Genomic DNA, 25,296 nt, shown 5'->3' with positions numbered 1-25,296 from the left:
TAGGGACTGTTTTTTTTATATATATAATTTATTTTTATTTTTAAGTTATTTAAAAAAATAACCACCCTGCAATGTTCTGGGAATGTTATTTTATGGTTGCAAAAAAAAAAAAAAAAGAACCTAAAAATAAAGTTTCCCTTATTGTAGTATTTGGTTCCCAAAAAAATAACCAAACGGGAACCAGAATCTAACTTTAGGGGAAAGTTCTGTGTTTGCTGGGAATAAAAATAATAATAATAATTATTATTATTATTATTTGCCTATTATAAAAACCTCTGTATTTCTTTTCCTTAGTATTTCGATTTGTTGTTAAATTAAACTTCAGTCATTCAAATAAAAAGAATAGGCTATTCCAAGCCCAGAGTTGATTATTCAAAGATAGTTTTGATCTAATAAATCATATCCAATGGGTCTGAGTGCAGTTATTGGATAACATTATATTGTAGACCGATTGAAGATTAATCCTTATAAACATGCTGCTACAATTAAAACCAAAACAATTATATTAAAAATACATTTAAAACAGTGTATTTCAATGACTTAAGCACCGTGCAGATTCTTGTCAGGACTGTGGAGACAGCAGCGCAGGCATTCGCTTAGCTCGCTCACATAATGTATACAATATATATCTATTGTAACAGGAAGATATATAATTTTTAAGACATAATATGTCATTATTTCAAGAAAAATATATGTTGTATTAACGAGACAATTATATTGCTTTAACGGCATATCTCATTTTTACGAGAAAAGATGCTTTTATAATGAGATAATTGTCATTTTAATAACATTAAACCCTACTTCACGCATTGAATGCACACTCTCCAATTTTAAACATCTACACCCATGTAACTTTTGACCTCTTATCTGGAATATCTTGACACTTTAGTGCATGTTCATGTGTTTTGCTCAACCTTGATTCATGACGTTTCACACTTATATTGTTATATTGTTGTGATGATGTTGGGTAAGTTCTTGGTTTATGACATTGGATTGCTGACTTGGAACTTGACATCCTGATTTGAGGATGACGGGAATCATAGATTTTTTGAGTTATGGGAACACTTTCCTCTTCTAATCTTGCAAGTGTGGCACGGTTAGACCTAAAAAGGCAAGAGAAAATACAGAATACACTATTATTAGCATTCATAAATCATATAAGATTTAGACATTGGCTGACACTCATATATCTTACCTTGTGTTTCCGAGATCTTGTTGAATCTGCTTACGTCGTACTTCATTAATTGGGTACAAATAGAAAAATACTAAGCCAACCAGCAAAAAGGCGATTGGAATGGGGGCCAAAAGCAATTTTAGGGCCAAGACAACTCCATCTGCATGACTACATGCACCTGCTTTATATCCTGTGAAGCTTCAACCAAACACATTGCTCAGTGTAAATATGTCAAGGTAAACAATTCAGACTTCCACAAAAAGGCTGAACTATTGCAAACATGAGCTCGGTCTTGTTTTGGCCAAACATTCTCGCCTGACAGTATTTAAAAACTTGCAGGACAAACAGAGCTTGAACAATCGTGTTCCAATATTTTTAAAAACGGACCGACTGCCACTGTAAATCAGGCATTACATTGGCTTAGAGCGAGCGAGTGCTGACTCACTGTAGTGTCATAGTGGAGATGCCAGCAGACAGACCTCCTCCAAGCTTGTTGCAAAACCTTGAGCAGGAAAAAAATCAGGGGCTCCAGGCTTTTGCAGGACAGGTTCTGAATAGTGAACTCATCCACTACATCTGGCAGCATTGACCGGAGCAAAACAAGTCATTTTAGGTATTGAAACCAAATTTGTACATTTTCTGAAGAAATGTGAGTGATGCTTCTCTGTGCAAAAATGTGAAACCACCATGCTAGGGAGTAGGCTTTGTGGTTGTAAAGATGCTTGGAGTGTTATTTGTATTGCTGTAGATTTGATTTCTAGAGTGTTGCTTACTGGCCCAGATCAAACCTTTACTTTGGGTTTTTTTCAACCGTTTTATCATTCAGTTGGCAAAGTTGTGTTTGCTTATAGAAATAATAGCACACCTGTCTCTAATAAGACTTAATGTGTAGTTGCCCAGTTTGCACATGTGGTTCAGGACTAGTTATGTACAGAAGTTTAATAAATAATCAATGATAAATAAGAGCATGGGCGTCGCTAGGCCATTTTTAGGGGGGCTTTAGTAATAGATTGTTACGATATCTGCATCTGTGCCATTCTTTGTCATGCATACAGTTTACAAAATGTCATGTGGGTGCAATTGGTTTCCCATCTACTGTAGAGTTTTCGCAGAATTCACTCCTCATCACACTGCTTCCTCCAGCAAAAATGTAGCCATAAATTAACCTTTTATAAATAGCTTTATATACTTTCTAAAATGATCATGTTGCAATGTTCATTTGAAAAGTAACTTTCAATATAAAGCATATTACAGTGCATATGGCAAAGAGGTTTGTACTAGAAATGCAAATAGTAAAATGTTGTGGTTGTACAGTAAACAGGTGTGTGTATGTGTGTGATCAGGAACACTTGTATTTTGCTTATTCAGTACTCAAATATTATACCTAAGCATATTATGCATAGTACATGCAATACAGTGGAATACTGAAATAAGTATACCACCCTATAGTCAAACATTTATTGATTGATTGATTTACCTACCTACTACCCATCCTCATTGAGGGCTGAGCCCCCTAAAATTAAAATCCTACAATCACCCCTGAATAAGAGCATACAGGTCGAAGAAAAGAAAAAAATCTTTTACAAATCTTGTTTTAAAAGACATGTGCCGAGTTGTCAATTGTACATTCCTGATAAAATGCATTTTAATAAATTGCATTTTTAATCTTAAAAAATACCACTAAATGCATGACCTCTCCATTGGAACATGATTTAATTGATAATGTAAAAAAAGGCACATTTTAAATATTACCAAAAGTGATGGCAATCCCCTGCATAAAATGTCATGAAGATTTACTGATTGATAACAGAGTGCTAAACTTTCAAGGCTGAAGAATGCTGGCCTGAACAAGAACAGTGCCGCTAAACTAGATCTAGCCAAAACACACAGAACCATGTACACGGGAAGGTTCTCTGGCGTCAGTGGCATGGCAACTAGGACCACCAGAGCTGGAATGAGGAGCTATATGGAGAAACACATAAAAGAACATATTGATCACTTTGAAAATATGAAAGTGTTTTACAATGGGAACAAAAATTGATAGCTCAAGCTTGAATCAACCTTCCAGCTACCAGCCAAGCTCTTTAACAACTAGAGTCCATCACCAGAATCATTGTGTCTAGTCTCGTCACCATTAAACAAAGGGAACTTACAGGCAGACCTAAAAAAAAGTGCAGTTTTCTTGCCCAGCCTCACCAGCGTCATCTGCCACACTGGCACCGTTATGGTAGCGGACACCTGTATGCACATTAGGACATCCAGGAAATAACAAATCTCATAAACCATGCTAAAACATCTGTTTATAAGTTCATCTGTTCATGTAACCTATTCTGGTTTTTGCAAAATAAAGTTAATAATGGCAATTATAAAATAGACAGTTCTAGTCCTGTTCTAGATTGGTCTATAAAGTGTTCAAGTGGTGCGAAAATACATCATATAGTAACACTGCCAATGACTTACATAAATATTACTGTGTCAATACTGTTTTGAGTTTGTTTATAACAACTACAGCATTTTTATGTCTAGACTTACCAGTATGGCTAACATGAGATACTGGAACTGAGCTCCCAAGCCAGCAATGTGAGTGCAAAACAGTGTGAAGTTTCCCAAAGACATGTTGTATTAATCCCCTAGCTTTCAAATACAAAGAGATGATTTTATGCATTATAGAATCTAGGTGCTGAATATTTACCACATACAATTTGTGATTGCATGTCAAGGTAGTCTTTTTGTTCTATAGTTTTAATTTTACAAAAACTTTACAGGTAAATCAGAGATCCAACCTGGAAAGCTAAAGTGGAGAAGAGGAAGCCGAGGACCAGACGCAGGTGTGACACATGGCCAATCAGCTTCTTCACAGCATTCAGGTATGTAGTGTGCATGTGACTCTTACCACCGAGAGGCCCTGCAGGAGCCAGAGAGAAATACAACAATACATCTGCACAAAGCTTTGAAATATGACACTGAACTGGTGAAGCGTTAAGAGCTAGTTTGGTGGGATTTGATTCGTAAACAAAGAATTCACTGTTCGCTGCCTGATAAATGCCCAAGATATAGCCTACAATAAAGTTATTATTAAGGGTCGTTAAGAGTCCTCAACAAACCCTAATGGTCAATAGTATTTTCAGGGAATATAGCAAAACAAAACACAAAAAACTTTATTAGTAGTTCACTACAGTTCAAGCCTTTATTGTTATATGTTGTTAAAATCCTCATAAAAGCACATCATGCTCGTCATCATCAATTCACTACAGTTTCAAAGCCATATTGTTAAGAGTCCTCAGTAAAGCCTCATGTTCAATGGTATATTCAGGGAATCTGTCAACACAAAAAAGCAAACAAAACAAAACAAAAACAAACAATTGTTTATCAATTCACTGCGGTTCAAAGACATATTGTTGTGAAGTGATCGGTAAAGCCTTATGCTCAATTCAGGGAATCTGGCAAGACAAAAGCAAAAACAAAAACGGCTTCATTTGTTTATCAATTCACTGCAGTTCAAAGGCATCTTGTTGCTAAATATTCTTAAGGGTCCTCAATAAAGCCTCTAATGATATATTCCTAAAATCTAGGAAAACAAACAAAAAAATAAATAATAATAATTAAAGATTTTATTTGTAAACAAGCTATTCTGTACTAGCCGAGGACATTTGTAGCTGATAAACATGTCCAAAATGTAGCCTGCCATCAATACATCAATAAATGTTGTTAAATCATTAAATGTAATAACGTCTCATGCTCAATAATATACTTGGGGAATCTGGCCAAAAAATAAAAAATAAAATTCAAGTCCATGTTTCACTGATAAACATGTCTAAATGTAACCTACCATGAAGATATTATTGAATGTTGGTAAAAGTTCTCAACAAACCCTCATGCTCAATAATATATTCAGAGAATCTGAAAAATAAAACATTCTTTGAATTGACTTTTATTTGTGCAAAAATGTACTGTATGTCGCACCTCTTTGTTCTTTGACCCCCAGGAACAGCACCATACTGCAAACAAAGAAGAGAGCGCTCATGACCAGTGCTGATATCATAAAGAACAAAGAAACACAGACATATATATATGCACAGTAAGTGTATATGCAAACAGTCTCAGATTGCAAATGATAGTTGCTTTACTAGACCTCCCTAAAGAACGTGTGAGGGGTCTACATATTAGGCACTTTTCAACTGTTTACAAACAGTGTCTTGACTACAAGAGTTAAAAATTGGATTACATGTCAGGCAGAGTGTGTAATTTTACATGACACCAGAGACTAACAGTCCCTGAGGTGCCAAACCAACCTGCAGATTACCCCTAGAAAATGCTTTAAAAACATTGAAAGTAATTGTATAATTAACACACTACACACCTAAATGACACCCTAAGGTTAAATACTTTTTATGGCTTTGTTCAGATAGGTATGGGTAATATTACAAGTAATTCTTTCCTCTGCAAACGCAAGTAAATATAAGAGTAAAATACCCGAGTAACGTCAGAACAGTTGCATTACACAGTATTTTACAGTGTGCTGGTGGTGTGTAGGTGTTATCGTGTTACAGTTTCATGCAGTGCAGTGCTGTGTGGGAGATCCAGTGTTTGGTCCACGCTCAGACAGGCTTGATCTCTGTCTTTGTTATACACCCACAGCACCTGACCCTGAATCACAGCCACCATCAGCATAGCAAACGCCTCCACACTCATCCCTGACAGAAAGAGGGGCGAACAGATGTGCATGCAATCATACAGCAACTGATAACACCAACTACTGCTCAGAGAAACACCATCACACACACATACTGCCTGGAATTAGTTAGGTCTTGTCAGTTATATTAGCTCTATTTCAAAACCTAGAGAGCTGTCTACTGCCTAAATGGGCAGCTGTCTTATAAGGCAGCATTCTAACCAAAGGGGAACATTTTAAGTGATGGATTTGGAACGATCTATGCAGGTGGCAAATCTTGTTCCACACAAAACTGGTGTAAATGATTAAGTGCTGTCTGTAATTGTAATCTCTGATACAGTGTGTTAACACTAATGAAGTGAGCTGTATTTTATAACAGGTGATTATTTTTTTAAATGTAATGTAATGCATTCTCGTGATGCAAGGCAGAATTTCCGGCATCATTATTGCAGTCTTCAGTGTCACATGATCCTTCAGAAATTGAAATATACTTTTTGTGAAACAATGTAAAAGTCATTAGACTTGTTACGGTCACTTTTGACCCATTAAATGCATCCTTGCTGAATGAAAGTATTCATTAAGTAAACCTTACTGCTGCTGGACTTTTGAACGATATTACAGTTGTATTGTTTTGTATTGTATTATTTGAATTACTTTCTCATATTAAAATTTGATCAAAGGTAATATGAGATGTAAGCTAACAGACTAATGTGCTAGCAGTATGCTGACTAAATAATAATAAGAAATATTTATATTTACATTAGATTGCTTTGTAATTATATATAATAGTATAGAATTTCAAAATAAGTTATAGGTCATTATTACATAGTTAAAATCATCATTCATTGACTATGTAGTTTTTTTTTCTGATCAGGCTCCAGATAGAGAACCTATTAAATTTAAATACTGATGTATTTGCTAGATGGAGCAATTTGTTCACAATGTTTCCAAAAGAGAAGTGTTGCCTTAGTTGCCTTAGAAAGCTGACAGAAAAGCATACATGGTTTACGTTATTTTTGTTTTCTTTTCACACAAAAAAAGTTCTCGTAGTCAATTAGTAAAAGAGATTTTAAAGAAGTTTTAGTTTACAGTAACAACACTGCAACAATGTTTTACATTCACTAATCTAGAAACACAATATTCTAGGAGGCATAAAAATGCATAGAACAAACAAACATTGGATAATAGTAAAATAGTAAAAAGATAACATGTTGTTTCAAACCTGTTTGCGTTTCTGTAATTCTTCTGTGGAACACAGAAGATGAATATGTGAAGCATGTTCTGCCTGCTCTTTCCTCAGAATTTCTCCTTTTTCCATGGAGAAATGCCAGGTTTGAAACAATGAGAAAATGATGACAGTTTAATTATTTAAAGCTGATGATAGAAGTGTTCTCACTGTAAGCTGTGGCAGAGTCTCTGTCTTGTTGGTCTGTGTACAGTGTATGGAACACTGTAGCACTGCAGGGAGCAGAACGTTCACTTTGAAGGAGTCAGCACATGAAAGATGTGTGATGTAACAGCCATTTGACCTCAATAATGAACACTAGAGTGCCACTAATGAAAGCCGGCTAATTTGGCTATTACATAAAAAGCATCACATGGAGAAAGGACAGGGCATGTGTTAGTGATTGAGAGAATAAAAGAAGGGAGTCATACACTCATGAAGGTCTTGAAAAAACAGCTGATGGTTAGGTACCAGGGCACACTGAACTCCCGGCATTGTGGGGTATGAACCAAAAGAAGATGTAAGAGAGAATGGCCAATGGCATTGACAGCATAGCCCTGAGACAGGAACAACCAGATGAGTCATGAAGTGCTGTCAAAGGATTAATCGCATCCAAAATAAAAGTTTTTGTTTACGTAATATATTTGTGTATACTGTGTGTATCTATTAATTATATATAATACAAACACATGCGTGCGTGCGTGCTTGTGTGTGGGGGAAGTCGTGGCCTAATGGTTAGAGAGTCGGACTCACAATCGAAGGGTTGTGAGTTCGAGTCTTGGGCTGGCAGGAATTGTGGGTGAGGGGAGTGCATGTACAGTTCTCTCTCCACCTTCAATACCACGACTTAGGTGCCCTTGAGCAAGGCATCGAACCCCCAACTGCTCCCCGGGCGCCGCAGCATAAATGGCTGCCCACTGCTCCAGGTGTGTGTTCACAGTGTGTGTGTGTGTTCACAGCTGTGTGTGTGCACTTTGGATGGGTTAAATGCAGAGCACGAATTCTGAGTATGGGTCACCATACTTGGCTGAATGTCATGTCACTTTCACTATATATAGTACAGACCAAAAGTTTGGACACACCTTCTAATTCAAAGAGTTTTCTTTATTTTCATGACTATGAAAATTGTAGAGTCACACTGAAGGCATCAAGGGCTATTTGACCAAGAAGGAGAGTGATGGGGTGCTGCGCCAGATGACCTGGCCTCCACAGTCATCGGACCTGAACCCAATCCAGAGGGTTTAGGGGTGAGCTGGACCACAGACAGAAGGCAAAAGGGCCAACAAGTGCTAAGCATCTCTCGGGGAACTCCTTCAAGACTGTTGGAAGACCATTTCAGGTGACTACCTCTTGAAGCTCATCAAGAGAATGCCAAGAGTGTGCAAAGCAGTAATCAAAGCAAAAGGTGGCTACTTTGAAGAACCTACAATATGACATATTTTCAGTTGTTTCACACTTTTTTGTTATGTATATAATTCCATATAGGTGTGTCCAAACTTTTGTATATATATATATATATATATGTATATAATGTTGTTTATGTATTACATATATTTATATATAATATAAAATATGAGAATATAAATATATAAATGCATATACATATAAATAATTTCAAAATATATAATGTATGTGTGTGTATTTATATATAAATAATATACACAGTACACATACATATGCTATATAAACAAAATCATTTATTTTGGATGCGATTAATCGTGATTAATCGTTTGAAAGCACTAATATACACATCTATTATTATTATTTTTTAATCCTCTTGATCTATGAAAATGGTCTTTTAATTCCTTCGTGGAAAATCATATTTTTTATGAATCCATTGGATAAGTTCACAAAACTGGTCTAAGCAATTTGTTCCCAAATCAAACTGAATTTGTTTAAAAAAGTGGGTTAGCAAGATCTCATTAAACAGAAAATAACCTAAACCTTTTTTGTAACGATATGATTTTAATAAGTACTATTTTATTTTAAAAATGCTATACCCTTTATGTCACAAACTTTGACCACCCACCATGGAAGGAGCCTGCCTGCACTCCTGCTCACTAGATACCCAACAACTGGATCAGTCACGGCATCCCAGGCATGACTGATGAACAGAATCAGAGATACTGAAAAAGCCTCCATCTGCACACCAAACAGGAGCGAAACAGAGAAATGAGGGTAAATATGGGATTGCATTCAGGATATTTTCCACTTCAGTGATAAGATTGCTGATAAAATGCTTATATGCAAAAAAATCTCAGACATAACTTTAGTAGTCAAAGCAGTTAAAGTTAACATGAAATCAAAATGGATTTGTTTGCATAGTGCAACTACAATTTCCTTATAATATATAAATCCCAAAAAGATGGCCATACAAAATTTGCAACGTTTCTGATAATTTTAAACAAACGTTTCATTAAATTACAGTAGCTGTTTTGGCAATGTCCTGTTCGGTTTGGTAGCTTTTTTCAGGTATTATAAACCTCCTTCATTATTCTGTAGTATTATATTACATATCTATCAATATCTGTAATAAAATATGTAATATTAGTTATGTTACATAGTATTTCAACAAAATGTAAGTTGCTCAGTCTCTGAAATGACCTCGATTTTTGGGGGGCTGATGTCACTGTGGCTGAACTGGCTTTTTTTTTGGATGCATTTATATAAATCATTATCCATATTTACTTAATGCAGGTAAAAAAATGCAGATTCTTACCTGCACCACATCTAACATCTAGATCTTTAGAGAAAAACCAATAACAATGTTGGTCATCTGATACGGTACATCCCCCTACTGCGTAACACAGCTTTCTGGAAAGGGGAAGCCTCACCTTATTGTGAAGACTCAGAAAGAGCAACAAAGATAGAGACGTCGGCCTCTTAAAAATGAAAGCGCATACAAAAGTTACGCTCTGTATGGATGCTGTTTTCACTAGTGCCTGGTGAATACTAAGAGCAGTGAAAGCAGTCAAACTAGTCCAGCTGAATCCTGATTTCACTGATCCTCCCACGGGAACCGCACACTGTAACTAGAGCTGCTGTCAAGCACATAGGGCCTACTTTTACAAAGTAAACAGGATTTATAGAACAACAGTGATTTATTTTTCTATTTTTTTTTAATTATTATTTAATTGGTTGGATTACATTCTAGATTTCATTTGGAGAGAGTGTTTTAGTTGGGGACAAAAAACCTTTTCGGAATTTCAGTAGCCTATATCAAAAAGGTTCTTGTCCCATTCATAAAATCATATTGTATATTATGTCATTTTTTAACAAACTTGTTTTTTAAATTATTGTATTAGGTCTTGCTCAGTTTATAAGTTTAAAATACCAAAGTGAAGTATAAACAGGCATATTTTAAAGTGATTGCAAAATGGCCGGCAACCATATTGTGCACATTACAGAGGGAGCAATTTACATAGTTTTATTCAATGTTGGAGAAGCAATTTCGATACCTTACTTTGTCATGCTACAATTTAAAGTAATACAGCTATAGTCAGGTCTACAGGAACCAAAGCTTCTCAGCTTCTGAGAAAGCGTGACTCATGTGCTGGAGAACTACACTGATCCGTATTCATCACTTTGCCCTCTGCACAAAAGAATTAAATCCAGGTTTTTTTCTGGATACTTGTGCCATCCACATAATATATATGGGCTGGGCACAAGAGAAGGCTCGCGTTTCCACAACGGGGATGGAAATATAGAGTAGCAAGGTTAAAACTGTGGTCTAAAAAAGTAAATACATTCCCCATAGTTTTCCTGGCCATAATAACAGGATGTGATAATTAAGTGAAAACTGTATTCTTTTAAATGCTAGATTTATGCCAGAGGAAACATCAGTTTTGATGTTCAAGCAACTGTCTTTTTTTAACAGTCCAAACTGTTTCATTGTAAAAAAAATGACTAAACGGAAGTGCTCTGGAGTAAATTAATTTTTATTCCCATTCTTTAAGATCAGTTTGCTAAAGCGCCATAATATACATAGAGTATGCTATGTACAATTGCATTCAATGTACCAAATGTTGCCTAAACATCAAAGTATACCTGCCTCCTTCTGTCTCATAATAAAGATCTGATGCGACACACTGACAAACGTTAAAAATATTCACACACTATTTTTGTCATTGCATGACACAAGATAAAATATTTTAAAACAATCATTAAAGTTTAGCCGCAATAAGTTAAACAGTAAAACAAATTATTTTTTTGGAGGACGCAAGTACCTTTTCATGCATCAAAAATCCTGTTATTGTTTTATTTGGCCTGTCAAGTATAGCCTATCATTGCTGAAAAGACAACGATGCAACAGATGCATTGTGTTTAAGAGTTTATTGGTGGTCACCATAACCATGCATCAATGCATGCTTTGTTATTGTTTGAGAACATGGCTACAAATATGAGCTGTTATACATGTCACACGCACAGCCATTTTAACAAGACAACTCTAAAATATGCAGATGAGAGACAAAATAGTGAATGGGGAAGTAAGCAATTTGTACAACATATTTTGTATTTGATTTCAGTCTGAATAGTGGTTGTTTGTTAGTCCTTTGTTGCCTGTTACATATCGACCACTTTGGGACTCTATTTGGCCTGGCGCATCCCATAAAGCCACTTGATCACGCGAGCATTTCTCTCAATGACCGAGACACCGTAAACAGGACGTTCATCTTTTGGTGCATCTTCTTCCTCATCTTCACCCTCAGCCGAACGCTCAGATGCCGGTGCACTGGCGCTACGTAGACGTGAAACAGACACGATGTCAGACCCCGGTCTCGCCAGCTCCTCTAAATCCGATGGGTCAAGGCCACAATAATTAAAGAAGCGCTCAAGTTCTGCTCCTACTCGTGAAAAGCAGTCGCTGACATCAGATTTTGAGCGCGTTAGGGAAGAACGCTTCCTGGAGCTTGTTGAGGATTGGCGAGTGATGGCTGGAGATGACGGGGACTGGAAGTCATTTTTGAGCAAAGCAATGGAGTTTGGAGTAAGTGAGGGACACGATAATGGTTCTGTGATTGGTTTTATGGAGAGGGGTAGAGGTGGGCTAGTTGGGGATTTGGAAGAAGGTGAGGTTTGCGCAGCACAGTTTGGTGGTTTAATAGGTCCTTTGTTGGCATTTGTTTTTGTGGCTCTATGGAGCCTTTTGAAGTCAGTTGGTTGTTGATTTGGCTGTGTGTACGGTCTAAGCAAGCGCAGAAGTTGTATTGGGACCTTAGGTGTGGTCTGTTGCCCTGGTGGTCGGTTCTGTTGCTGTGGTCTACCAGCCATCCTCATCTGAGGTAACTGCGGCCTGACGTCAACTCTCCGCACTGTCATGGTAGGACATCCGCTCGCCCCTAAAGCCTCTACTGGAGCTTTTCCTTGACTTGCTGAAGTTAAGCCCACAGAAGCTTCTTCAACTGTTGGAGAGGTGGCCTTGCATGGATCTGTAGCATCTTTCTCTTTGTTGTTGGGTTGTGTAGATACGTCTGGAACGGTGGCATCGCTGACTCCATCAATCAGCTTGCAAAGATTTTCCAGGTTAAGAGGTGGCATCTCAGACTTTGTAGGTCTTACAGGGATCTTCCTTGATGGCTGTTGAGCACCTTGTCCACTTTGGCTGTTGTTGGAAGGACAAATAACTGGCTGCTGCTTCTTCAAAGCCACCTGTTGGCTCTTGACGTACTTGGCCTTGTCTGCTTCCAAACGTTCCACCGCACTTGGTTTGCGTATGCCTGGAGATGATTTGACTGGACAACTGGACTCTAGGTTGGGACTTGGAGTGCCAGAAGTTACAGCTAGCCTTATTATTCTCCGTGAAGATGGCTGGAGACTGTCAGTTGACATCATTGGCAATGAAAAACTTCAGCTGTTTCTCTTTTGTCCTCCACTTGTTTGCTTAGAAATAGATGAATGAACTTACAGGCAGAGTATACTTCCACATTAATGCATTGGAGACACTGGATTCAAGTTTTAATTTCTGGGGGAACAGAAATATTTATGACAATCAGAAAAAAAACAGCTAGACAGTTTACTATTATGTGCACTCACACTTTTAAAGACTTTAATAATAATAATAATATATATTTTTTATTTGCTGATAAACATACGAGTAGTGTTTGACTGTGCAAGCCTGACCCTCAGGCCATCCTAGCTGTATACAACTTTATTCTTTCAAAAGAATACAATCAGAGTTATATTAAAAATGTCATGGCTTCCTGAAGCTTTGTATTGGCAGTTAAACGGGTGTTGATATTCAATAGTCCAATTGAAACCCAAAAAAGTGCATCCATCATAAAAAGTGCTCCAAAACGGCTCTGGGGAGTTAATAAAGACCTCCTTAAGTGACTCAATGCGTTTGTGTAAGAAAAGTATCCATATTTAGAACTTTATAAACCTAACTTCCGCTAACTGTCTTATGTGAGCGAGTGCTGTACCAGCAGATGATGTAGGACATAGACCTAGCATGATCTCTACTGAGTGACGTGACATTCAGCCAAGTATGGTGACCCATACTCAGAATTTGTGCTCTGCGTTTAACCCATCCGTAATGCACACACACAGAGCAGTGAACACACACACACACTGTGAGCACACACCCGGAGCAGTGGGCAGCCATTTATGCTGCGGCGCCCGGGGAGCAGTTGGGGGTTCGATGCCTTGCTCAAGGGCACCTAAGTCGTGGTATTGAAGGTGGAGAGAGAACTGTACATGCACTCCCCCCACCCACAATTCCTGCCGGCCCGGGACTCGAACTCACAACCTTTCGATTGGGAGTCCGACTCTCTAACCATTAGGCCACGACTTCGAGAAGTGACGAAACGCAAACACCCGTCATGAATTAGAAGTACAAAACGAGGATTAGTAATATTTCGATATAAACCAAAAGGAGACTGGATTTCCTTTGCTAAACCAGGGAAACTTTGTTTCTTTGCTCCTGAAAACAAAACTATACACCTACATCATCAGTGAATGAATGTGTGTACTACAGTTAGTGGAAGCAAGAAATTTAGTTTATGAAGTTTTAGATATGGATATTTTTCTTACATAACCACATTGTTTCAGGAGGCCTTTATTAAGCCCTCCAAAGCCATTTGCAGCAATTTTTATGGTGGATGGATGCACTTTTTTGGACTTCAAAATCTCAACAGCCATTCACTTCCATTATAAAACTTGGAAGTGCCAGGGCATAAGTGCCAGGAACAAAGTCATATACACCTAGAATGGCTTGAGGCTTTTAATTAAAATTTTTGGGTGAACTATCCCTTTAAAGGAGTGCAGTATATGAATAGTGGTCATAAACAGCTGCTGAGATACTATCCTCATTTGATAAAGACTAAAGTCTTGGAATGAGATACAGGATATGATACGTCAAAAGCTGATAAGCAATTGATATGTCACAAGCAGATAAGCGCTTTTCCAGCATATGGCTGACGAGAAACAGCATCAGTAGAATTCCAGTAAAATGCAATTTAGTACAGTATGATTGTAAACTGATTCAAACACAGATTTCACCAGCCTTTCCTTAAATCTATGAGATTTTCTTTCATCAGTTTAATTGTCTGCAATTTAAAATGATTTTAATTGCTTATAAATGTCATAGCACAACTCTCATCAGCAAGCTGCACAATTTGAGTCTTTCATGACCATAACACAAAGAGTACAGTACATGTTATGCTTCCTTATTCCTAATTATGAGCATTAATAATAGTGATACTTGCTTTAGCAAACACAACTTATGAGCTCTTTAGGCTGTTGATGTATGTTGCAGGATGGCTTGAAACCATTATGAAGCCATTCTCAGAACATTACATTAGCAGTTGCTAACAGGCTGCCACTTTCTTCTAGAATACTGATGAAAGTAGCATTCACATAATTGATTTTTAAAGGAATTATTAATGGACAAATTCTTAAAATAACTGTGAATCAGACTGAAAGCTTATTTCAGTGCCCTTCCATTTAGCAAACCAACATGACAGATATGAAACATTTGTCAAAGATTGTGACAGTTTACATGCCCACCTTACAGAGAAACGTGACACTGAAGTCACAAGGTGGTCATTCATACTGGATTTTTTCCAGTGTTGTTAATAAATGACAGCTGTGCTGCTTTTATCAATGGACTTAAGATACTTTCCTCAAAGTACTGCCAATGATATACCAGCTCATTGTCTAAATGTTTATCATTGCTTTAACGTAACAGCCAGCACTCCACCTAAGGTTAAAGTGTGCTGTGTACCATCCTTTCCCGTCTTCTACAATCCGAACATTATCCCATCCTTTTATCCTCTCTGCTCTCCAGTTGTCTCCATCACTCAATCAATGTTTCTAACCTCACTCTCCCTATATATACATTTCTATATACCTGTTTTAAACTAAACAATGAGGTAATAATTCAAGAAGTAAATATGAAATCGATCCCTTAAGGCAAAAAAAAAAGGTCAACAGGAATAAATGCAACACAAGGTTTCCACTTACAGATTCCAAGGAAAGGCATGTCTCTACATGATCCAGGAATATGTCTAGAACCAAAACAACAGTTACGGGGAATTAAAACAAGACAGAATGTAGTAAAGAATAATGTATGTAGCCACATTGTTTAAAGCTATAGATCACATCAAGACACATACACAGACAATGCACACACAGCTGAACATACCTGTGACTGTTCCAGGAAACTCAAACAGTACCGGTTTCCCCTTTAACTCTAAAGCTCGAGTCAGGTAAGACAGAGTCAGGATTCAGTCACTAATATCTTTTGTGTGCCTGAGAGCAGGAAGAAAGTGAGGCAGATGGTGCACGCGTGTGTTTGAGTTAAGGAGAAAGTAAAACTTGCCAGACTGGTTCTCCTCGAACACTCCTCCAATGCTTTTTTTTTTCTTGTCCCATCCAATCAGAAACTCGTTCACTCTTCAGGAAGTATGTCCCATATGCCCTTTGAGTCTCCTGATCACTGAAGAAAAAAGCAGCCGTTGCCTTGAGAAAATTCTCATGCCACCTTTTGTCTGGAATCTGCATAGTATCTTAATAATGTACTTTAACATACACAAAATATATGAACATAATGTTTAGGATCAAGTTTTTTATTTGTCTCATTCAAAAAGATAACTTCTAAAAATATTTTAAGCCAGAAAGCATTTTGACAAGAATATAAAACCATCACCATGTTGTTTATAAAAATACAATTCTAAAATACTTTTATCTCTATTTTTTCAAAACACAAAGTGAAAGTCATGTGCCTTTATTTAATCTCTCATTTACACACAGAGAGTTTTGAAATGCTAACATTTACATATAATACAGTTGATGAGGAGATGCAGACTGTATTTTCCCACACTCTGTTCTGATATGGCCTGTAGTAGACTTATGACTTTCTGCTATACAGTTTGTTGACTTGGGTTTCTAGTACATGCTCAAATACAATAACTCCACAACAACGTGTTTGCATTTCAATAAGTTTCACATATAGTTAAACCTTAAACAAATGCAAATTACACAGCTCTCTCAAAACCAGTCAAACAAGCTCACTCGTTAAATTAGTTTGTTTTAGATTTAGCACTTTTTAACATGTACTACAGCTTTAGCAGAGGAACTTAAGGGACTAAACATCTTAGAAATATAACCAGCGTTGGGGTAATGCATTACATGTAATGGAAGTTACATGATTCGATTACTTTTTTTCAAGTAACTACTGAAGTAATGCATTACTTTTAATTTACATGAAAACATTTGAGTTACTTTTTTCAAATAAGTAAACGCCAGTTACTTTGATTTCCCATTTACTGACTGACAGCTCTCATGTTGAGAGAAATCAGGAGTAAACATGATGTGAACACGATGCTTCCTGTAGTTATAAATTAAGAGCGAACATGCATTAACTCATCTCACTTAAAAGAAAGAAGAAAATTAAAAATGGATTCAGTGTTCCTCAAAATGGATAAACACAGTGAAAAGCAAACTCAGAATATGACACAAACCTGCAATAATTAAATTATTTTCTTCAGCCTGAGGCTTATTCAGTTCACTTTTGGTGTGGAAGAGCTTTTACATTTGCCAAAAATACAACTTTTCTATATTAAAAACTAACAAACCAGCAAGCCCAGGCCAGATGTGAAAAAGTGATGCAAAAGTAACATCACTTTGCAAAAAAAGCACAAACGCAGTTAGTTGCTTTTTTTTTTAAGGAGTAATGCAATATTGTAATAAATTACTTTAAAAGTAACTTTCCCCAAAACTTAATTTAACAACAGCTCATTTCTATGATTTTTAACTGGTTTTGCTGAATTAATGGAATGATATTTCACCAACACACAGGCTGCGTGAATAGCATATAACAATTGTATACTGTTCATACAATTAATATATTCCTTAGGCATTGAATATGTGTCACACATTGGCCTAAATTTGACAAAACGTGCAGTATTTAGTAGGGCAAACACTGGGTAATCCATTCCAATGTGCTTGATTTGACCACACACTTTCCATGTAATTGCACATCTGTGATTTTTAACACCTTGTTTCATTATTTGATCGCCAAAGAAATTTTAACACAAAATTAGATTTAAAAAGACAAGATGACTAATTTTATGAAGTCATATGACAACACAGTGTCTCATTACTCTTGCAATTTAGTGTTGCATTCATGAAACAATACTGCGCTACAGTATGCTTATATTCCAATTTGAGCATAGTTACCATGGCTCTGATTCCAGGATTGTTTACACTGACAAAACTTTGTTGCAAAAATCTGGTCCAATAAACAATTTCTGTGTTCTAATCTGTATTTTGGTTTCGGTGATCTAATATCTATTTTGCACTGTGAATAAAACTGGCCAACCAATAACGTTCACACTTTTTTTTGTCACATTCCCAAAGTTGCTTCTGTTACTTGAAGTTAAATCTTGGTGGCGCTCATGAATATATGAAGCAGCTTTTTCTAAGCAACAGAGAATAGCCGAGGAAGAATCCAGAAGCAGCTTTCTTGTCTTTGTTTGGTGTTGTTTGATAAACAATATAAATACAAAAATCTGAACGGCTGATAGATGTTAAACATGTGAATAATGGTTTGATTTCCAAGCAAATGTCAACGAATGAAAAGGTAACGGAACGTTTTTTTTTATTTGTTTTTTTGGTGCTGCAGTAATTCTGCTTACATACTAAATTAAAATTAAATTAAATTTATGCATTTAGCAGATGCTTTTATCCAAAGCGACTTACAGTGCATTCAGGCTATCAATTTTTACCTATGATGTGTTCCAGGGGAATCGAACCCCCAACCTTGCGCTTGATAAAGCAGTGCTCTACCAATTGAGCTACAGGAACACATACTATGAGTGAACCTGCATTTTCATCAATTCCGTCTGACGTATTGCTCTAAACTATGAAAGCCCATTTCCGCCACTGAATACATTTTTTGAAAAGGCACAATTTTGCCTTTTTTCTCAGAATTGCAAAAAATCAAGATCTAAACTTACAATACTGACTTACACAATACTCCACAATTGCATGTTTATATCGCACAAATGACCCCCCCACCAAATTCTGATATTTTTTTTTTTCAATTCAGACTTTTTAACAAGCAACTATGACTTTGTATCATGTAATTCTGACTTTAGAACTCGCAATTGTGAGTTTATATCTCGTAATACTGAGAGAAAAAGATGCAAACTCGCAATTGCTAGATAAAAAGTCCAAATTGTGAGGGAGAAAAAAAAAGTTGCGATGACCTTTTACTTTTATTCAGTCGTGGAAACAAGTTTGTTGTCAAAATTGGAGTGAATTTATTGTGCCGAATATTTGTGCTGCGCGAAACTGGCCTTTAGCTGTTGCGCTCTCACATAAATTTAGAAACTGTAGTTCTACTTTTCATGTAACAAACAAAATTTGGATTAGAACTGTTCCTCGACCCGAATAATAATGCCAGTAAATTTGACTAGGCACCCTGATACTGAAACTGACATTGGATAATATATAATAACACAGATGCATAGAATGTAAGATGCATAGATTCTATTTTTATCATACAGAATGTCACTCATCAACTTTGATCTGGACTGAGCAGCTCGCTGATTCAGAGAGTCTTGGTCTCAGGACAGTATGCAGTTCTTGTCCTTGTCTTTTCTACTGAGACTCTTTGTCCTTCTTCTCCTGAAGCTTCCTCTTCGGCTCTTGTCCTCGTCCTCTGTTTGTCCTTCTGCTGCTCTCTCTCCACCCGTCAGCTGCGGCGGCAGAGGAATGCGCTGGCCCAGAAAGAAGCCTTCCTCCTCGGAGCCTGAGGAAGAGGAGCAGGTGGAGCAGGAGTCTTCATGTCGGTAGCGGGTGGAGTGCAGGGTAAGGCTGCTGTCCAGGACGCTGTTGGACCGCCTGCAGTCTCCTACCCTGCTTTCCAGGGTTTCCAGACGAGGTCTGTCGCTTCGTGAACCTCGGGAGCGTCTGAGCCTCTTCTCCGTGGGATGGTGGCCACCGCTTCCCCGGCGGAAACTGCGGTGGTACGACCCATCTGAAGGAAACATGATCAAATGAGAAGTCTTAACATTTTAACTGTTACTTACTGTGAACAGTTCACCCAAAAATTCAAGTTATTCATCGTTTACTCACCCTCACTACAAATCTCACGACTGTCTTTCATGATTCACAAAGAAATCAATATTTTGAGTCAGATCTTTTCTGTGAATCTGCTGATTCACCAAACCAGCCTGAGAGATCACGAAACACAGGCTGATCCAGTTCTTATGGAGTCAATTTAACGCCGTATATATACGCAAAAAATTTACGTTTTGCAAAACGAAAATTCAAGTATTGAGGAAAATAAATTTGCTTTTTGCAAACAAAAATTAAGAACTGCAAAACATAAATGAAACAGTGCAAAAGCAATGATTTTGCAATACATGTTTTCCATGGTCATATCTATTAATTTATCTGCATTTTGCGTGTCAATCTAGTCTGAGCTTGCGATACCATTTTTCCTTTGCGCTTCACTTTTCCGCACGTCTCTCTTTGTGGCACTGTTTTGACGTGGGGGCGGAGTCAAGGGACGGGGGCGTGTACAACATGCCTCCCTGGAAGTGACGGCCCAAAACGCAGCTCACTGATCCAGGTCCTGTCATGATGAGCAGAGACTTTCAAGTGGATCATTTCTTTTTATTCAATAGCATTAAAACATTCATGTTTTCATTTGATTAACTTTATTAACAAATGTATATGTCTATTAGCAGCGTTGGCTCAAGTTAAAGAAGTTGTTACCATGAATATCTGCTGTTTATTTCTCTCGATGTGCACACTTTTATAGCATTAAAATGTGTTGTTTCATTTGGTTAACTGCAAGTGTTTGTTTAAAATCTCTTAACTTGTGGGAGGACGCCAGCGCACAGAAGTGTTCTTTGTTCACTTTAGTTCAGAGTTACTGCTAGTTTTAATGTAAAATAATGCAATTCATTTCATAAACTATAACTTACATCATTAAAGAGGTCTACGACTCAAGTTTCATATCGATCGCAAATTTGTTTTTCATTTACATAACTACTGACATAAATTAATAAATTACTGTCATTGTAAGATTAAAAAAAAAAAATCACTCGAGTGGAGGAGCAGCGGCTCTACTCTGAACTCCTCCCGAGAGGGGTCAGCTGAGGTGGCTCGGGCATCTGTTCCGGATGCCTCCTAGACACCTTCCCGGGAAGGTGTTCCGGGCGCGTCCCACTGGGAGGAGACCCCGAGGAAGACCTAGGACACGCTGGAGAGACTATGTCTCCCGGCTGGCCTGGGAACGCCTCGGTGTCCCCCCAGAAGAGCTGGAGGAAGTGTCTAGGGAGAGGGAAGTCTGGGGTTCTCTACTTAGACTGCTGCTCCCGCGACCCGGCCCCGGATAAGCGGAAGAAGATGGATTGATGGATGGAATAACTCGAGTCTTTTTGGTTTAGTTTTGTCGTGGCCACGAGATATTAATTCTTGGGAAAGTGATAATGTCGTGGCCACAAGTTTAAAGAATAAACAAACCAGGTCGACCAGAGCAACCTGAGATTATCAGAGATTGATCAAATATTTTTTATCCATCCCACAGTCCGTTGATCATGTCTTTTTTATGTAATATATGTTAATATAAGGCTTTTATTATTTTTATCATTCGGACTATAAGTCGCACCTAAATATAAGTCGCATCAGTCCAAAAATACGTCAAGATGAGGAAAAAAAAAATTTCACATTTATTTAGAACCAAGAACCAAGAGAAAACATTACCGTCTTGGTTCATGTCAAATTAATTTTGATAAATAAGTCGCACCTGACTATAAGTCGCAGGACCAGCCAAACTATGAAAAAAAGTCAGACTTATAGTCCGGAAAACACGGTATATACAGTATAATATATCCAAGTGGATGCTGCACACTGCTGGTGGTTGAGGAGAGACCCCCCACATGATTGTACATCGCTTTGGGTGGACAACAATACACAATAAAGCACTATATAAATGCATCATTCATTTATTCATTCATTTATATAGGCTAACCGTATACAATTGATAATAATATTATATTAATTAGGGCTATATTTTTATATTTATTATTATTCTTATTTCCCCTTTTAATAAGTGTATTGCAGGGGTGCCCAACCCTGCTCCTGGCGATCGACTGTCCTGCAAAGTTTGGCTCCAACCTTAATCAAACACACATGCCTTTAATTTTTAAGTGAGCCTGAAGACCTTAATTAGTTGCTTCAGGTGTGTTTGATTAGGATTGGAGCTAAACTTTGCAGGACAGTCGATCGCCAGGAGCAGGGTTGGGCACCCCTGGTGTATTGCTTACCTAATTAACGTTCTGTTATAAATTAGTGTTTTCATTTACAAATGAAACTAGCGAATTATAAATTTATAATTCTACTATTTATTATTATAGGGTTAGAATATGTATATAGTTATTGTTAAATTCATCCTCTAAAGTGCACTTCCAGTAAAAATTCCTGTCACATAGCATAATCAAAGCTTTATTGGCATGTCAGGCTTTTACAGTATAGGCTATTATTTACAAAACTCTTCAGGGCTGTGTTTTCCTCTGAACTAATGTGAGCAAAAAACGCTTCTGTGCGCTGGCGTCCTCCCACAAGTTAAGAGATTTTAAACAAACACTTGCAGTTAACCAAATGAAACAATACACATTTTAATGCTATAAAAGTGTGCACATCGAGAGAAATAAACAGCAGATGTTCATGTTAACAAGTTCTTTAACTTGAGCAAATGCTGCTAATAGACATATACATTTGTTACTAAAGTTAATCAAATGAAAACATGAATGTTTTAATGCTATTGACTAAAAAGAAACGATCCACTCGAAAGTCTCTGCTCATCATGACAGGACCTGGATCAGTGAGCTGCGTTTCGGGCCGATGACGTCACTTCCAGGGAGGCATGTTGTACACGCCCCCGTCCCTTGACCCTGCCCCCACGTCAAAACAGTGGCACAAAGAGAGAAGTGCGGAAAAGTGAAGCGCAAAGGAAAAATGGTATCGCATGCTCAAACTAAATTGACACGCAAAATAAAAGCAGCGTTGCAAAAAAATTTATAGATATGATCATGGAAAATATGTATTGCAAAATCATTGCTTTTGTGCGGTTTCATTTATGTTTTGCAATTCTTAATTTTTGTTTGCAAAAAGCAAATTTATTTTCCTCAATACTTAAATTTTCGTTTGCAAAACTTTATTTTCTTTTGCAAAACGTAAATTGTTTGCGTAAAATTGACTCCATAGGTTATTTTTAACTCACTGGTTTAATTGAAATTATCTGTGAATATTGACCTTAATTATAATCATGTGTCATCACACAAAGGTATTGAATGACTTCATAAGACTTAGAAGATACTTTTAGTGTTTTTTTTAAAGCCTCACAACCAAAGTCCCACAGTTAGTGCTGTATGATAAATTATATTTAAGTAATGACCAGGATTTCTGCTTTTCCCAATTGATTAGACATTATCAACTGCACTATTTACCTGCTGGTTATTTATACCAAAAACATTTCATTCATTTAGCTTTAATTCAATTCAATTAAGCTTTATTAGCACGACTGTGTAACACAATAATGCCAAATAATTTAGCTTTATCTTAGATTGGTAACATGGTCAAGAGTTTAAATCACCCTATCTATCGCTCTTCTCCTAAATGGATATATTTTCTGCAGTGTTTTACTTAAAGGGTTAGTTCATAGAAAAAACAAAATTATGTTATTAATAACTCGCCCTCATGTCGTTCCAATGTCGTCAAGCTCTCAGTCCCTCCATTGAAGCGGTGTGTACAGTATACTGTCCATGTCCAGAAAGGTAAGAAAAACCTCATCAAAGTAGTCCATGTGACATCAGAGGGTCAGTTAGAATTTCAAAAATAGCAAAAACTATGACTTTTCAGCATTGTCTTCTCTTCCGTGTCTGTTGTGAGAGAGTTCAAAACAAAGCAGTTTGTGATATCCGGTTCGCGAACGAATCATTCATTGTAACCGGATCTTTTTGAATCAGTTCACCAAATCGAACTGAATCGTTGTAAACGGTTCCAATATGCATTATTCCAAAAATGACTTAAGCTGTTAACTTTTTAAATGTGGCTGACACTCCCTCTGAGTTCAAACAAACCAATATCCCGGAGTAATTCATTTACTCAAACAGTACACTGACTGAACTGCTGTGAAGAGAGAACTGAAGATGAACACCGAGCCGAGCCAGATAACGAACAAAAGATTGACTCATCGGTCTCCGAATGATTCGTTCGCGAACCGGATATCACAAACTGCTTTGTTTTGAACTCTCTCTCACAACAGACACGGAAGAGAAGACAATGATAAATAAAGTCGTATTTTTTGCTATTTTTCGACCAAAATGTATTTTCGAAGCTTCAAAAAATTCTAACCGACCCTCTGATGTCACATGGACTACTTTGATGATGTTTTTCTTACCTTTCTGGACATGGACAGTATACTCTACACACAGCTTCAATGGAGGGACTGAGAGCTCTCGGACTAAATCTAAAATATCTTAAACTGTGTTCCGAAGATAAACGGAGTTCTGACTGGTTGGAACAACATGAGGGTGAGTCATTAATAACATAATTTAGGTTTTTCGATGAACTAACCCTTTAATCTTCCCAACCTGGCAATCATGAACACATGCTCTCTCTACATTATGGAAAAACTGCTGAAGAGCGTAGAACACTGGCAAATTTACAGACTATTGAGATCTTCCACTCAAAAGTGTCATAAAGCCAGTCTGTTTTGTTTCACAGTGTTAGTAGTGTGTGACTAAATCTGTAAGCACACCATGCTAACTTGGGATTCTCTTTTTTGAGCATACTAATTGTGATTAATAGTTTAACCAATATTGTGCAGCCCTAGTGCTGGTTCACTCATTATAATGAAAATTTGTGAGAATTTTCCTTAGAGATTCATCTTTTATGTTCTACAGAACAAAGTCGGTCATGCATGTTTGTAGGGTGAGTGAATGTTGACAGAATTATTGTTTGGGTGAACAATACCCTGAAGCAATCAAGACATGATAAACTTCTTGAATTTCTTGTTTAGTCTTGCTGGTTTCAGTCTGGCCTCATCAGCACTGAATCCATCTGTCCAAACCAGAATTTGGATGAAAAAACTGTAAACAATGAAATGTGTGACTTTAAGTGCACCAACAGCTTTGTTCTAATGATGTTAAACTAAAGTGTCTTTCCTAAAATAATGCATGACTTGATAATCAAGGTTTAATAAGACTTCACAGACCAATCGGTTTATTTTAATATTATGATTTATTGAAATAATTATTCGACCCATGTTTGGGAAATCCAGTCTTTAATCATTAGGAACACAACCTCGTCGGGTGCTTTCCCACTCAGAAAGTATTAATTTTTTTAAGGCATTTGTTGCACTTTTCATAAACAGGATAGAAAAATATTAGACCCCTTTGTTGGGTATGACATATGGAATGGGTATGATTTTTTCTGCTTTTCTAATAAATGCTAAACATGATGCTGACCCTTCAGAAACTAGTAAGGAGCTCAGATCGGGACCAAATGTTGGTTTGAAGCCATTTGTATTTATTTCCCCTAATTTCTTTAATTTTTTTTTTTATTACATTTTGATTCAAATGTACAACAAATCTTATTTCATTTAGCTGTGCTTTTGGACGTTGCTTTCAAAAATCAAGCATGTACGCACAGACAGACACACACACACACACACACACACATACATATATATATATATACACACTACAG

At 37.1% G+C, this 25,296-nt stretch overlaps 3 protein-coding genes across 4 annotated transcripts in view; all 3 read right to left on the bottom strand.

Moving 5' to 3' along the window:
- Nucleotides 1-540: 540 nt before the first annotated feature.
- On the bottom strand, nucleotides 541-10,125 carry mfsd2al2 (major facilitator superfamily domain containing 2a-like 2). Its single transcript, XM_059504419.1, is given in 19 exon segments — nucleotides 541-568; nucleotides 1,002-1,103; nucleotides 1,196-1,372; nucleotides 1,620-1,693; nucleotides 1,695-1,765; nucleotides 3,022-3,136; nucleotides 3,332-3,412; nucleotides 3,707-3,808; nucleotides 3,958-4,079; nucleotides 5,138-5,229; nucleotides 5,724-5,868; nucleotides 7,243-7,286; nucleotides 7,288-7,304; nucleotides 7,503-7,555; nucleotides 7,558-7,628; nucleotides 9,101-9,213; nucleotides 9,791-9,859; nucleotides 9,861-9,918; nucleotides 10,049-10,125. Coding segments are annotated over 19 exon segments (1,611 nt in total).
- A 1,261-nt stretch (nucleotides 10,126-11,386) lies between these two features.
- On the bottom strand, nucleotides 11,387-15,879 carry LOC132097423 (protein FAM110A-like). Its single transcript, XM_059503125.1, has 3 exons — nucleotides 15,713-15,879; nucleotides 15,532-15,575; nucleotides 11,387-13,033 (listed from the first exon to the last, which is right to left on the bottom strand). Exon 3 carries the CDS (start codon nucleotides 12,901-12,903, stop codon nucleotides 11,659-11,661), a length of 1,245 nt encoding a protein of 414 aa, XP_059359108.1. The 5' UTR covers nucleotides 12,904-13,033; nucleotides 15,532-15,575; nucleotides 15,713-15,879; the 3' UTR covers nucleotides 11,387-11,658.
- Nucleotides 15,880-18,501: 2,622 nt separating this feature from the next.
- LOC132097421 (prickle planar cell polarity protein 3-like) overlaps nucleotides 18,502-25,296 on the bottom strand; it is a 54,225-nt gene continuing 47,430 nt past the window's right edge. For both annotated transcript variants that reach the window (XM_059503123.1, XM_059503124.1), the window contains one exon: nucleotides 18,502-19,552. In XM_059503123.1, coding sequence (XP_059359106.1) covers nucleotides 19,140-19,552 — 413 coding nt within the window. In that variant the 3' untranslated portion in view covers nucleotides 18,502-19,139. The remainder of the gene's footprint in view (nucleotides 19,553-25,296) is intronic.

Source organism: Carassius carassius, chromosome 21 (genome assembly GCF_963082965.1).
Source record: "Carassius carassius chromosome 21, fCarCar2.1, whole genome shotgun sequence".
In the NCBI taxonomy this organism is placed as follows: Eukaryota; Metazoa; Chordata; class Actinopteri; order Cypriniformes; family Cyprinidae; genus Carassius; species Carassius carassius.
This window is presented reverse-complemented; position numbering and strand designations above follow the sequence as displayed.

Coding starts and splice junctions, on each gene's coding strand:
- LOC132097423 (XM_059503125.1), bottom strand. CDS start 12,903: ATGATGTCAACTGACAGTCTCCAGCCATCTTCACGGAGAATAATAAGG.